Here is a 16,209-nt window from a genome sequence, read left to right on the forward strand (position 1 = left end):
TTCTGCTGTTCCTTGTTTTATTGTCACACTTTCAGAGCCGATGGGGAGAGAGAGGGAAGAGTGATTGATCCATCTCTGCGGTTTAGCATTAGCCGAGAGGAGATACGGGATTGAGAGTTCAGTCTCTCTGAAGAGAGTCAACTTCACTCTGGATTCTGAATTCTCAAACACAGACACTCAAAGACTTTAAAAGTCAGAGGTGAAGAGAGGGTCGACACTCCAACTTTCCTATTTTTTCAGAGATAGATGGATTCAAGGAATTTTACATCTATCTATCTATCTATCTATCTATCTATCTATCTATCTATCTATCTATCTATCTATCTATCTATCTATCTATCTATCTATCTATCTGTCATTCTATTGTGTTTAGGGGTTAAGTTGTTCTGTTTGAATGCCAGTTGCACCTTAGCGAAAGAGCAACTTCAGTGGCGATTGAGGTGTCTCTATGAGATGTGCTGTTACAAAACAGACCTTTGTAATCCCTGTCAAAACATGACAAGAGGCCATTCCACGTTTGGTAGAAGCAGCATTGTGACGCTGTGAGTTCTCACCATGATCAGTGCTCCATTTCTCCATGACTTCCGAAAGGCAATACGTGTAGCGCACACCCTTGGACCCACAGGCACGGAGCTGTCAAAACCACAATGAACAAAACACTGGGTTAAAGTTTTCAAATGCAACCTGATATTTTACAGATATACTCTACTACTCAAACATTTGGGGGGTTTGAAAGAAGTCTCTTTTCTCACATAGGCTACATAACGATATGACTGTTTTCAATTTAAATGTGTTTTAAAGGCATGTCCTGAGTTAGATGTGTTCTTAGGTCGGCATATCGTTGACCCCTGAACAACAAAATGTAGTTTTGGCCATATCTCTACACCTAACTTAACCATGAGTAATCCCTAAAATCAATGGAAATGATAGATGAATGATCTACAAGCACCACACTGATTGTAAGTCTAAACTTCACAAAGACTATAAACTGGTTCTCTAAATCTGATTAGTTAATTAGTTAATTAGCCCAATCTCACAGCCATTTGTACAGATTATACAAGGTGGTTAATTTGTACAACCACATCCAAATTCATATGATTTTTTGCCAAATCAAACATATTTTGCGAGTTGCCAGTTCGTATGAATTTGTGCAAATAACCTACACCTAACCCCGAGATATACCGCCACTGGGGTTTAGACAAATCTGAGTGAGGTCGTACAAATTAGCCACCTCGTAAAATACATATGAATTGGTTGGGAAAGTGCTGGTAAAATCAGGTTGTGCATGTTGAAGTGCAATTTATTTCTGTGATGGTGAAGCTGAATTCTCAGCATCCATCAGAAATCTATTGAATGTGCTGATTTGCTGCTTAAGAAACATTTCTTATCATTATCAATACTAAAAACATATGTGCTACTTTTTTTTTTTTTTTTATGGAAACCATGGTATATTTTTACAGGATTCTTTTTATTCATGAGAACTGCCTTTACTGTTATCTTTACTGTTGCTTTAAATCAATTTAGTTTAGTTTTTTGTACGATTTTCTTTAAAAAGATGGATTCAAAACGTCTGAAAGTTGTAAATGCCGTTTCATGACACTTAGCATAATTCATATATATATATATATATATATATATATATATATATATATATATATATATATATATATATATATATATATATATAATGTAGTTTTAAACTATAAAGATTATTTATGTTCAGCTTTTATAAATACTGCAATACAATCCAAGGCTTTGCTTTGTATATGAGTCGATGCTAGTTGCTACAAGTCCTGAGTCAGTCTGAAGATTTTCAGTAGTTGATTTTACAGGAAATCATATGGTATGTGATATCAGCTTTAGGCTATGATTCAATCCATTCATAGCTCTCAAACTTGTTATTGTCAATTTTCATAACATTTTACGAAGTCTTGCCTCTCCACAGACGTTTTCATGTTTCCGTGAGCTTGTTATGTTGAATGACTTCAAAATTGTGTGGTGTTTTTCAGCCTCAAGTTGTTTTGGATTAGTGTCTGCGAAATGTTGACACTGAAAATGTCAAGGTGTGAATTTGGGCCCTCAAATTGGATGGATATCAGGCAGGTTAGGTATCTGGCTGCTTAGAATCGGCAGTCAGCCTCTGCTGGTAGATCTCGCAACTACACCGTTTGGTTTCTCTACTGGAGGCAATTCAGAATTAGCTGGTGTGTTATGAAGAAGTCATTTTTTGCAAGCCACATATGTATTGAAATCGTTTTGCTGTATGGTAGATGTTTTACAAGAGCTGGGCTGTTTTTTGGAGAATGCTAAATGCTGTCAGAAGCCTTTGACATCACATTTAGGATAGGTTTGTGTCCTTTCTGGCATCAGTCAATCAGCATCATGGTGTCATTTTACCCTAGAAAAATTAATCAAATTACATTTTATAGCTCGCGTGATTGGCTCAAAAACCGTGCGTGAGCAAATGCTGGCTGAAACGCAACTCAGCTCTGAGTAAAATGTGGATGGGTTGCTTTGACCCAGTGTTTGGGTTACTATCCAGATGGTTGGGTTAAACATTTAACCCGAACACCGGGTTTGTCCATATTTCACCCAGCATCGTGTTGTATTTAACCCAGCAGAGTGAAGGTTATGCATTTTCATCGGCATTAAGGTGAACGTTCTCAGATATAAATTTCCAGGTATTACTACTTGTTTAGAATTGAATACTTTATGATGCGGATTTATAAAATAAATCCTTTTGACTTAAATTAATTCAGTCAGCCATGGAGTGCAATATTATATGAAATCCAATTACATTTTTTTCTTCTCCTCTCGTTCCCTATAGTCTTGATTTTCAAAGTGACAATATGTGTGATCGACATGAACTGTGTGTGTGTGTGTGTGTCTATGCGCTTCTATCTGTCTGAGAGGCCCTCGTGCCCCCGCTGCTAGATTTGGGTTAAGTGAAAATCACCCACCACTCGTCACACAGACTCTATCCCACCCTCCTGGTTAATATGGCTTTTATTCCATTTCCATTTTCATGGAGTCATTTTGCCCCTCTTTTATAGAAGGTCATAAAATATATAGTGAATTTTTTAAGCATTCTGCATAACATTTACATTTTCTATTGTATAGATGTGATCAGGGGAAGGAGACTGAATAAAACATTCATGTCAGAGGCCATTTCTTCAGTGACATTTGAAGCTGTATCTATCATCGCTCTTTCTCTCTCTCTCTCTCTCGCTCGCCGGCGCAGGCAGGGGGACAAATGATGGTGCGGTGTTTAACGGCGGCCTCCGCGAATAAAATTCCTACTCTGCCTTCACATTATTGCCCGCTGGCTAGTCGATGAAAACACATTTTCCAGAGATAAGAGAAAAGTCAAATAGAAATGTGTGTGGTTTGCGTGTATTAGTGTGCGAGCGCGCGCGCGTGGGTTTGTGAAAATTGAAACGTGTCGGTGAAAAATACACATTTCAGAGATTCACCTTCTTGCTTGCATCACGTAGCAGTAATGAAAACAGCTAGAGTGCGATGCCATCATTTCACTTAGCGTGGATTTTAGTGCGATTTTAGCTTTGAGAGACTGAAAGGAAACGCAAAACTAAATGCATGGATGATGAAACGAAAAGCAATGTTAGAAAATTAACATTTCTCAATTAGCCCTGTCATGATTTTCAACACAACTTCGTAAAAGTCGTCACATGTATGAACCGTATTTTGTAATCGCTGCAAATAATTATAACATTTGCCTTCCTATTTCTATTTAACTCTTTAAAGCAATCAAATTTAATTTTAGTATATTGTAAGAATGCATTATCCATAATACACACACACACACACACAGAAACTCACACTTGTGTTAATTTGGCTTTCAGTTAAACAAAAAGCACAGCTGCACAAAATTACAATTAAAAAAAGAAATAAAATTGTCTTTTTGAGTGTCTATATTGTTTATGATAAATGCAATTATTCTTTAGAGCACTAACCTAATTGGTCTCTCACACATGCACCTACACACACAAAAAAAGTTGCTTTTTAATGTTATGATATGTATTATTCTTATTTTGACGCCCACAAGTCAAACGCAGTCAGTCTGAACTGAATCTATCACTCACATAACACTTTTAATTGGTGCGCCATAATGCATTTACTATAACGTGATATCTAGTTCAAATTAAATCAGGAATAATGTTCAAGGGCAGGAGGGTTTGTTTCCTTGTTTACAATTTTGTTTTGTGTTTTCTATGAAGAAAGTAGCTGGGATTTCTGACATTGTTTTGTTGCATACGTTCAACCTAAAATGACAGAAAACCTGAATTTACAAAAGAAAAAAAGCTAATTTTACCTTTCACTTAGTGTACATAGAAAACTTTGCAAACATCACTTCATTTTGACAGTAACAAAGACCCAGTGCTCTTTCTCTCACACACAGTGTGAAGTAAATCTCGGTTAAAAAGCAACCCAAATAAGCACTTCCTCCAGGTACTTTAGGTCCTCTCAGGTCTGATTAAATCTATGTACTAAAATGCAACAAAGGACACTGCAGAAAGACACGAAAATAAGCAGCAGAAGAGGGTCTCTCCTCTCCACGTGTGAACGCATATCATGGCAGACTCTTCTGAGGGAGGGGAGGAGTAACCACACACACACATTTACACACACACACACACACACTCGCTCCGCCATGCTAGTACGGAGGCTATGCTCTCGTCGCTGCTCTCTGACCCCAGTGGCAGTCCTTTCTTCCTCTACTGCGGTCTAGACTCACTCCCCCTCTCCGCCAGTCAGAGCGAGGCTCTCGCCGCCTGCCTGCGCCGCTTTTCCCGCGTCTCGCCGCCAGCTTCGCCGGAGGGTCTCCCAGGGTCGAGGGTCCTGCCCCTGGCCGGCTCCGAGTGCCACCTCTTCGGCTACCGACATCTGCATTCCCCGGCGCGCATGGAGCAACATCTTTAGAGGTGGGCGAGAGCGAAAGAGGGTCTTCCGACCTCTTCGGCTGCGTTATGCAGCCTGGAAATGAACGTACGCTTAGACAGGGAGCGAGGGGGAAAAAAATAAGACACAAAAGGGTTAGAGGTGGCTTGTCATTGAGCGGCGGTGTCAGCGCGGCCACTCACCCGGGGAACGATCACCCTTCGCGGCGGGCGTGTTGGACACGTTTACTCGCGACTTTGCGTGTTTTTAACAAGAAATGTCGGGGATGTTGTAGTCTGGGGTGATGTAGGTTCAACTTGATCTCTTGCGCTCTCTCCGAAGAGTGTAGTCCGCACTTGAAGCGCGATTTGCAGCCTTTATTTTGATCGTTCCCTCGCATTGTTCAGCCGGAAGCGGTAGAGTTGTGCGCAAATAAATATCACGCGGGGATATAGACGTTATATATTAAACGCAACGGCGGGTTTTTTTACGCAGCTATGCTAGTGCTCGCTAGCTAGCTGAGGTGAGGAAAGCGATTTATTTGCAGAATACGGGGGTTAATGAAGATGAATGTTGTTTTATGCAGATATCGAGCTTTTTTTAAAAAAAGCAAAACTGTTTTATTTACGTTAAACAAATTATGTCACCTGTGGAGTTATTTGTAATTTACCGAAAGAGTTGGACTTGATATGAAAAGATAACTTGGTGACAGATGACGTTAAACTGTATGCAACATATCGTATAATGTCGTGCATGATAGTACTTTAAAATTAAGTTCATTTCAATGTAGTTATAATTATGGCTGTCAGTGGTATGTCACTGGTACTGTACCGTAGATTTAAATACAGTAAGCATGACTAACTATAGCGCGTTACAGCCGAGTACAAAAAAAAAAAAAAAAAACGACTTTAAGACTTTTGCTAAATAATTCTTGTGTTAATAATGGTGTGAAGCAAAGCTGCAGAAATATTGAAGAGGGGACGGGAAACGAGATTCATAAATTAGACAAGGCTCATAAATTATTCATCAATTAAAAAAAAAAAAAAAAAAAAAGCACAACCGAAAAACATTGAATTGATTGACAGAATACTACCCACTAATTCTTGCATGTCCAAATCTACTGAACAAAATGCGAGAATTCGCAATTAATTTGCATCACATTTTAAATTCCTGCAGTCTTGTACACATTTGCATATGTTGTACTTAGTTAAATAATCTGATTTTCACACACACACACACACACACACACACACACACACACACACACCTGCCTGGTACCATTGATGACATGGAGAGAGAGAGCACCCTTTACTCAATTTTTGCAATTTACGATTATGGGTTGCCTCATTAAATGATGTCTAGTGTCAAAGGTGTCAAAGCGAAATCTAGTGCGGTAAACCAGTATTTAATCAGAAACCCCAAAAAACATACTCCTGTGCAGAATGAGTGATTATTATTTATGCATTTATTTGAACAGTATATATTATAACGGTCGTAGTAATCCCCCCCCCCAATATATATATATATGTATTATTTTCTTTTGTGAAGAATATATGCATAGTGACAGCAACATGCTATATAGTTTTTACAATAAATAAGTTACTACCTTCTTTTAAGTGAGTCAGTGAAAGTTGTTTGGGGAGGTTTAGATTTTGCAGTTGGTTGAGGTTAACCGTCCCTCTCGCTGCTCACCTTGCTGTTCCTCAGCTTTTTCTGTTAAGTTTTGTTTTTCAACACTTTTGCTCAGATTTTGTCGTCGGTTTGATTAGCCAGTTCAGCTGAGGTTTGGATCGTAATAACGTTATATCGATCAGACACGGTGTTAAAGTGTGCAGCTCGCGTTTGCATTGTGGAGTTTTTTTGTAGAATCTATTAGTTTAAAGTTGTTTTAATAAATTTAATTTGGAATTTACAGCGGATACGATTATAAATTGTAATAATTAAATGCTTTAAATATTTAGCCAGATGTGTTTTATAAAATAAAATGAAAAAAATAACTGTGGTGACATCTAAATTTAAGTTTGTTTGTTTTTTACAAGACTTAAATATAATTTAATAAGACTTGATTTGTCCTTTTTTTCAGTGAGTGACTCTTTACATTCATATAAAGAATATAAAACACTTAAGTATGATAGCAGACGTTCAAACAAGGAAATATTGTACATAATTTAAGTATTCCGCAATACTGCAGTGATTTAGTAACTTCCATTGTTTTACCATCTACATTTTTCCTAAGTATTACTCATAAAGTCACGTTATGCCATTGATTTCACATCGTAATCTCTTTTTCTGTCGCTCTGTCTTTACAGATAGCATCTCGTCCAGCATCTCGGCGCTTTCAAGGGTTCTTTTCAGCGTTTAAGTGGTGGTTCTGAAGGATGCCGACTGCGTGGGTCGCTCCAGGGTCCTGGTGAAGTGTCTCATGTGTCACGTGGAGAAAGAATGGCCCACGGAATGCCGTCACAAGGCAAAGTGACCATCTCGGTGGACGAGTACAGCTCCAACCCCACGCAGGCCTTCACCCACTACAACATTAACCAGAGCCGCTTTCAACCGCCACACGTGCATATGTGAGTAACAAGGGACAATGCACAGAAACACAGTTCTGTTTGCTTTTTTTTTTTCTTATGCATCCCGTTTATATTCGAAATTAAGAAATGCATCGGTTCATACTTCATTCCCGGTATCGCAAAGCCTTATATGTCTAACGCGGTGTTTGTTCTTGAATAAGCAAACTTTGTAATAGGTTTGGACCGCGTCAGACACGAGATACCTCTAATAGCTTAATGGTCTACGCGGGTCAGACAGAAATAGATAGTTACGATTACGCTTTTCAGGCTCTTGGCTTTTATATCGACCTCAGCTGTGGCACAATATTACATATTTCAGGTGAAACGTACACCGGGGCTCTTTGTCAAATGCGTTTTTTGCGCACTGCATTATGTGCAATTTAAAACCGGGCTGTTCGCTCCACGTGTAGCGGTTTGTGGTTTGGAGGAAAAAGTCTTTACTGCAGACGTGCTGTTTGAGCATTATTCATTTTTGCGTACGGCCTTCCAGACTGTTGAATATGATGATGATGATGAAATTACTTCTGGTGTTATTACAAAAGCTATTACATAATTGCCATTCTTATTCGTTCGATAGGCTGATAATTTTGCACCATCCGTTCAGTTACAGTATAAACCGAGCCGCTTTAACGCAGCCGGTGTTTTTGAGCTGTAACATGATGAAGATTAAAAAGGCTGCATCATTATTTAAAGCCGCTGGTGTTTGCATCACCCGTGGTTTAACGTACCGAGGCCTGTTATTCCTTTCTAGTATCGGCTATGCTTCGTTCACCGCTTTCTCCTTAATCACCTCCTTGCTTATAGAGCAGTGTGTTCTGGGAAGGCAAAGGCTTGTTTAGATTGGGGAGATAATGATCGTGTTTACCAGAGGCTAGCGTTGCTGGACATAAACACACACAACTGCACATTTGCTTGAAGAAACGCGAGGACGTTTAGAAAAGGCCATGTTTTGGGTTTATAGTCAGCATGCACTGTGATTTGCTTTGCTTTAAAGCTGCATCGACCTTTTTTTACGGGCCCTTAAAGCCCGTAAAAAAAATATTAAATAAATAAAAAGCGGGTGAAATTTTATGGGTAAAAAAAACGGCAGCAATTTTACAGTAAAACTTTTTTTTGTAAAATGTATTTTTTTCACTGTAAATTTTAAGATGACTCCAAAAAACAGTATTTTACTGTAAATTACATGAAATATCCCATTAGAGCTATCACAGCTTTACAGTATGGAGTAAGGGAACTTTTTACCGTTAATTAAGATCGTTTTGTTAATTTTAACATTAAATGTTTAGAATACTAGGAAAACTATTTCTTTATGGTGTGAACTGACATTCAAAACCTGTTTTGTATCAGTAACATAATTCTTCGTGAATGGGAGCAACAAAAACATAGGTAGCGTTTGCTGTTGTCCGCCGGAGTGGCCGTTCCACGCTAGAGTTTGCAGTAAATTTATGCCAGATAAAATAATATAGATGAATCGGCGCACCAGGAACATGCTTTAACAAACCGGCTCAGTGTGGATTTCACGGTGACTTCATGTAGCCGTCGTGTAGGTGGTTTAGCGGGGAATTTTGTTACGCTACACTGTAGACGTTGTGTGTTCAGACGATCGTGGACGTGACCCAGTTATGCACATGGCCCCTGTGCATCGACAGCAATTACCCTCGTTAAGGCTTGCCAACGTGACCTCAGGAGTCGGAGGAAGACTCACGAAGAAACGTTTTTTCTTTTGTGCGGCACTCTGGCCAAGAACTGCACGTTTGTCAGTTTTGGTTCCCTCCCCTTCCTTTTAGGTACGTGTGTGTGTGTGTGTTTTGTCGTTTGCATGGAACAAATTCACAGCAACAGAAAGCATATGCTCTAGCGCCAGTCATGTCGTGTCAACTAGTGGAGCTTGTGTGAGTTTGGGGACGATTTCTAGAAAGCAAATGCTAGGCACATCGTTTAGCGATATCTAAAGCTGACAATTTTTTGGGTAAGTTTAATTGAAAGTGTTTAAAAGGCAGCAGTCGATGAAATCTCCCCTTCTCATCCGCAGAGTTTTTGAGTAGATTCTTTCGGCCTCAGATTTGCCTTATTTTGCTTTAATATGTCAAAGTGTGTCGGAATCTGAAATGCTGAGTTGAGATTTGATCTTTCTTGAGTTTATTTGCATACTGCATCGCTATTGGTCTTCTTTCTTGTGTTTAATTGCATATACATCTATTTAAGCACACTGCTGGCTTTGCACTGAAATTAATGTTAAGTTATATGTTTATTCTCAATGGCAAATATCTGATGCAGCATTTATGCAAACCCAACGCTTGGGTCTATTCCTTCGCTGCCTTGTAAGCACTGCTAGTCTAGTCTAGTTATATATTTTTTCTTCCCTACATCCTTTTTTATTTGTTCTCTCTCTCTATCTTCTTCGTGATTGAAATCGGTTGTTCACCTGCTCCCTCATTACCCCTCCTCCCCATAGCCACCTTCCACCTGAAATTGGTTGTTGCCTTTTTTTTTTTCTTTTTAACCTGATCTAACAGAAATAACCGAGCACGGCCCTGCAGCTCCCGTGCCTTTATTTCTCCAGCCCTCTTTAATAAGAGTGTAATTGATCTTTGGCTCCGTTGCCCTGCACTTTAATGTGTGCGTGTTCGGGCCTGAACGGATGCCAACCTAAAAATACTAGGCTGTTTAATACAAAGTAGACCGATTGTAAAATCGCAAAAGGAAAACGGTAAAAAAAAACAAAAAAACAGTAGTCCTGTTATTGATAGATTCATCAATGGGATAATGCTTTAAGTAGCGAATGTGAATTTGCAGCATGTCCAATGTAGTCCGATTCACAAGCATATGACTCTTATGAGCCGATTCATTTTTTTTGTAAAGCAAAACAAATCAAAATTGACCAGTGTTAATGAATCATTCAAAAAAAGAGTTGTTCCCTACTGAACTCGAAATGAAGCAAATTTAGTGTACTTAATTAATTACTAACACGATCAATTAACAGAAAAATGATAAATAAGTTTTGCTAGGATTGCAATTGCAATATTGTGCACTTCGTTTTGGAAGTCTGCAAGACCGAATTATCCCTCTTTTCCCCTCTCTCTCTCTTTTTTTTTTTTCATTGTGCGGCTCTGACCGGCTTCCTTTAGCCTTGTTAATTTCTCAACCTTTGAATAATTAAAACGCTCATAAAAGTGCGAAGCGTTTAAGAATTTCAGCTCGCCGCTCGTTTCATCCCAGCCACGGGGGAAGAAGAGGGCGTTCGTATCGAGCAAAACGAATGCAGCTTGCTTTCCAGCGCACAAACAAACCACAGACTTTTGTATCCGCTTTGAATTCAGTGCTGTTTGAATTACGTCACGTATTTATCTGGTCGCCGGACAGGAGAAAGAAGAATATTGTTGCTTTACGAAGTCTCTTTCTCTGTTCGTTTGAAAAAAAAAAAATCGTTGCTTTTTTTTTTTTTTCTTCTCCATTGATGAAAGGCATGAAGAAAATTCCTCTTCCGAAGAGAGAAGTGACTTGGCTGGTTGGGATGCATTGACGTGCTGTGTGTACGGGCAGGTTTTACCGCTCGTGTCTTTAGAGATTTATGTTTGGCACATTTACGCTGTCTTTTTAAAGCGAGTGAGTGACAAACGACAGGAATCGAGGGCTGTGTGTGCGCATCCGTGTGCGATGCGTGTAATGGAAGTGCATGGGATTGAAAATATCGGAACTAGCGGGGCTTTGCGTGGACCGTAATTGCAGTAAGCACTCTAGCCGGCCTTCGTAATGCAGATGTCCCGCAGAATTAAATCAACCCTCTCTCATTCCGGCGGTTCCTCCGAAAGGCCTGAAATCTTTCTTTCGGGGGGATCTGTTTTAGCTTGAGCGTGCGTGTGTGTGTGCGTGTGTGTGTGTGCGGGAGGGTTGCACAGGACTTCCAGAGGCCTTTGAAATGGGAGAACCCTTGATTAAACTCGCACAGCTCCTGTCCGCCGAGGCAGCCACTGCACAAGGTCACGGGGGTCAAGTGACAATTGACATTGGGCAGGTCCGTACGTTTGAAGTTTCATTTATTTATTTTTTTAAAAATTTCAGCGCAGGCGACCATGCACTTCCCTTCCAGACAAACGTCTCCGCGGCCTGTACGGAAGATCCTGCTAAATCGATTGGCTGAAGTTTCCCCACTTCTGTCGCAGATAAAGGACGTCTGACTTGCTGGTTCTGAATAGATTATTCGTTAAGATTAGACTGGCCTCGTACTCCGCTTTAGATGTTACGGTGGACTGCATTGCATGCTCTGTAACTTTTCCTTCAATTGATTCTGTAGGATTGAAGGAATCTGCTTTATAACAGCCACTTCAGGATTAACTGTTTCAGCTCTGAAGTCTGCAGTGTTAAAGACATCCAGAATCACGGAAAATGTACTATTAATCAGTAAAATGTGAAAATGGTGGCAAAGCTGAATTTTCAGCATCGGTAGTCCAGTGTCACATGACAGAAATCATTCCAGTATGCTGATTTGTTATGATGATACAGCTATGTGTCATTTTTGATCAATTTAAAGCATTCTAACTGAATAAAAGTATTCTATCTTTAGCTAAATCTTACAGACTGCAAAGTTTTGAATGTTAGTTATTGATAATTGCGACGTGTATTTTTAAGTTTAACCAACATGCACTATTTGAGTCAGCATTAGTGCTGTTAAACGAATAATTGCATCCAAATGCAAATGCATGTATATATTTAATAAAAATGTTTTGTTTATATATTAAATATATATTATATTAGATCATTTGTATGAATATATACATATATACATAGTACACACATACATATTATTTAAACCAAAAACTTTTTGGATGCAAATAAATCACAGTTAATCAACACTAGAAAGTATAATAATCTATAGTTCATTTTTATGATACAGTATGGTATTGTCTCCATTTTTATAGAAGCAATTAAAGCTGTGCAATATAGTCATTTTACCACACTTCACATCCTGTCTAATAACGTCATTTGCCTTGTTGTTTAATTTTACCCATTTTTCATCTTGTCAGTGGTGGATCTGAATTACATTTCGGATGAAAATGACATCAAAACAGTCGAGAGGTTGGCAATATATGAAATGAATCAGTGATTTTTATTTTAAATAGATTTTAGTCTTACAATACAACAGGTTTTTGAATAAGACAACCTGTGAAAAAACAGTAGTTTCTAAAAGGGCTACATATTGTCATATTCTAAATGAAATGTTTGTTCATGAAGTGTTTCCTCATCCATCCTCATCCTTTCCAGCTCTCTCTCTCTCTCTCTCTCTCTCTCTCTCTCTCTCTCTCTCTCTCTCTCTCTCTCTCTCTCTCTCTCTCTCTCTGTCTCTCTCTCTCTCTCTCTGTGTCTCTCTCTCTCTCTCTCTGTGTCTCTCTCTCTCTCTCTGTGTCTCTCTCTCTGTCTCTGTCTCTCTCTCTCTGTCTCTCTCTGTCTCTCTCTCTCTCTCTCTCTCTCTCTCTCTCTCTCTCTCTCTCTCTCTCTCTCTCTCTCTGCTCTCTCTCTTTGCTTTCTCTCACTTTCTGCTCTCTGTGTTAGTCTGAAGTTTATTGAATTAGCGCCGACAGCTGAGAAGCACAAGATAAGATAGAAACGCTGTGTCTCTCTGTCTGAAATGGATTTCATTGCTATGTATGAGGGAAGGTGGTGGACTGCACGTACGGCTTGATGTTTCTTCACCAATAGCAGTACAAGCCGAACCGCATGAGTGGAAAAGCCAGTAAATATTTGGCTCCTCTTGATGATTATCATTATAATTTTTATTCTTTGGCCCTGGTTCATGGAGCTTCCTGCCCCTGCTTGTCTTACACACACACACACACACACACGCACGTGGCCCTGAGTGAGGCAGATAAGCCTGAAAAGTCCATTTCCTGCTGCAGATCAGTGCAGTGGCGGTGCTATCCGCATCAAAGGCTTGACTGCAGGGCACTCTTTTCACAGCCCTGTGCCCCACATCTACAAAACACGGCCCTCTGAAATATTCATACTGTACACACAGGGTTCAATCTCTCACTCCGGCTCTTTCTCTCGGTCACTCTCTCACCAAATTCCTACATTAAAGAAGGAATCTTTCCATGGCGGGAGAGAAATGCGAAATATTTCCTTGTAGCCTGTGCAGAGCTCTGATTTATCCCTCTATGAAAAAAAACGTCTTCTTTTAATGGCTGTAATATTTTTTTTTTTTTGGCTTAGTTTTAGATTTGATATAATATCTGTCTGTCCATCATATTTGTGAAGTCGTCTTGTGAAGTAACTATAATTTTGTTTAAAAATTTGTTTAAAAACACACACACACACACACACACACACACACACACACACACACACACACACACACACATATATATATATATATATATATATATATATATATATATATATTTTTTTTTATCATCTATCCATAATATTTCTGATAATTTCAATATTAATGGATCAACCTTAAAACAGCTTGTTATTTTTAATTCCAGGATAATTTGTTTATAATTACATTTAATTTGGGTTTATTTATTTTTATGATAAATGCAATAAACAACTACGCAAAAAATGCAAAAAAAATATGCATAGTGATTTATTAATTTTGATAGATTTTGACCTTAAAAACCGATACCATCTCCCTTACCAGTTATATTGATCTAAGATTAATTGTTTGTCTGGATGTGTCTCCGTTTTGTAATTCGATAATGAATTATTTTACATTTGCAAAGCATAATATTAGTGAAACGAATGTTTCTGCCCAACATAAGAACTCAGATAATGGGCATCTGATGTTAATTAGCAGTTGGAGCAGTGCCTTTAAACCCGTAGACCAGAGGTCAGACTCTAAATTAACCGCCCATTGACCGGACAATCATTATGTCATAATGAGTACCGGGGTGGGGGACGGAGGATCTAACATAATTATTCTTTCTTCTCTTCGTACAGCAGGTGTCTCTGTGCCGTAAAGCGCATTGACTAACATTTTCCTCTGTCGGTTACGAAGAGCGGTTGGGATCACAGTGTAAATCTAACTATATAGATGTTGATGGAAAGAGCCTGGTTGAAAAAAAGAAGATTAACACTGAATTTTAATCACATTTTGTGCTCATAATGGGTGCAACATTCTCGTATAGACTTAGAAATGATGAGTTAAAGGGTCATTTGTTTGATGCAAAACAGCCAATAATAACAAGTATCGGTAAGCGGAGCAGGATTTTTGACCAATGAGAGAGTGCGGTGGGCGGAGCTACCGGCACGGCATACAGAAATAGAAACAAAGCAAACTACAAAATGCAATAAATTTTTAGCCCCGATTCTGACTTGATTGACACACAAACTATGATTTGTATGGCAAATATGCCTTTTATCGGATATTTTTAATCAACCGTCACTTTATTTCTTCCCTTGAGGGCCGAGGGCGTGATGTTAACCGCGCTATAAAGGGAAAAAAGCCTAAATAGAAAGCAGCTAATTGTTCCCTACCCCATTTTTGACCTTACAAACAATTGTGGCTGCTATTTACAAATTTTAGGTTAGTTCTCGTAACAAAAGCTAAAGGAAGGAAGAGAGATCCACAAATAGCATGTGTGTGTTCGGCTCTCTGAAGTAGACGAACTGTGGCTGTTTTTGAAGCTTTGATACAGTTCAATCGTTTGTTGTTCCTGAAGGTTAAAGAATCAAGTGAGCGCTGTCAAATAGAGTATCTTTGAACAGAAATCAAACCGCTTTCCTGTGCAATATGACACATGTATCCAATAAAAGAGCCGCGGCGCATCCGGAGTCTAAACGTGCGTGTTTTATAAAGGTCTTTTCCTGGCACGGGGAACTGTGTGCTTCTCATATCCAAGCGTTGTTTTTACTACACTTTTACTCTGTCTTTATTCGCTCAGTCCCCTAAGATATATCTTTCCTTTTTCAGTGTCACACACTCTGAATCTCTCTTGCTCTCTCTCTCACACACACACACACACGCACTCCAGTTTTGCTCTAATGCAATTTCAGTGGCTCCATAAGCCCCTGGTCCGAATAATCCTTTCTATTCTCCCCCCGCCTAATGAATATTTAAAAGACTGGGTGAATATTTAAAACAATGAGCAAATATTCAAAAGGCTCCGTCCGGTCATACTCGCTGCATTTGTGGCTGCCGTTCTCTTTTAGAATTTTCACCTGTTTTGTCAGGTGTAAATAAATTGGTTTTGTTTAAGTGAAAATATTATTAAAAATCAATGAATCAATCAGTTTTTAAGGGTCACGAATACCGTTTCTCCGGCTTCACGCTCACTGGTTTGATTTTCATGTATAATTATTTATTTATTTTGTTTAAATGTGCCTCGGAATATCATTCTCAAGACACGTTAAGAAGTATATTAGGAAAGCAAATGTCATTTTTATTATAAAAATGGCAATAAAATGTTTGTAAAACGAATCCCGTGAGTCGTGTGTTCAGGTGACAGCGAGCCGATCAGATACACGGCTCTGTTTCCATGTGGAAAAACCTTGTTGACTCTAATAGATTCATATGACCGTGTGTGTGTGTGTGTGTGTGTGTGTGTGTGTGTGGGCCACAGAGTTCAGCACGCCAGCCGCTTCCATAACTAGATCTGTCGAGTCTTTTATATCTCCGTGGCTGGCCTGACCACAACAGACCACATTTAATCAATACTTGTGTGTGTGTGTGTGTGTGTGTGTGTGTGTGTGAGAGAGAGAGAGAGAGAGAGAGAGAGTGCGCGGGCCTGCTTTTATTTACTGC

At 39.2% G+C, this 16,209-nt stretch overlaps 1 protein-coding gene across 1 annotated transcript in view; it reads left to right on the plus strand.

Annotated features, from left to right (window-relative positions):
- The first annotated feature begins 3,867 nt into the window (after positions 1–3,867).
- The window catches only part of mpped2a (metallophosphoesterase domain containing 2a), a 48,411-nt gene continuing 36,069 nt past the window's right edge, over positions 3,868–16,209 (plus strand). Inside the window, 2 exon segments of the mRNA XM_043245844.1 lie at positions 3,868–4,943; positions 7,209–7,469. Of these exon segments, the coding sequence (XP_043101779.1) occupies positions 7,342–7,469 (128 nt within the window). The 5' untranslated portion in view covers positions 3,868–4,943; positions 7,209–7,341.

This window comes from Puntigrus tetrazona, chromosome 7 (genome assembly GCF_018831695.1).
Source record: "Puntigrus tetrazona isolate hp1 chromosome 7, ASM1883169v1, whole genome shotgun sequence".
In the NCBI taxonomy this organism is placed as follows: Eukaryota; Metazoa; Chordata; class Actinopteri; order Cypriniformes; family Cyprinidae; genus Puntigrus; species Puntigrus tetrazona.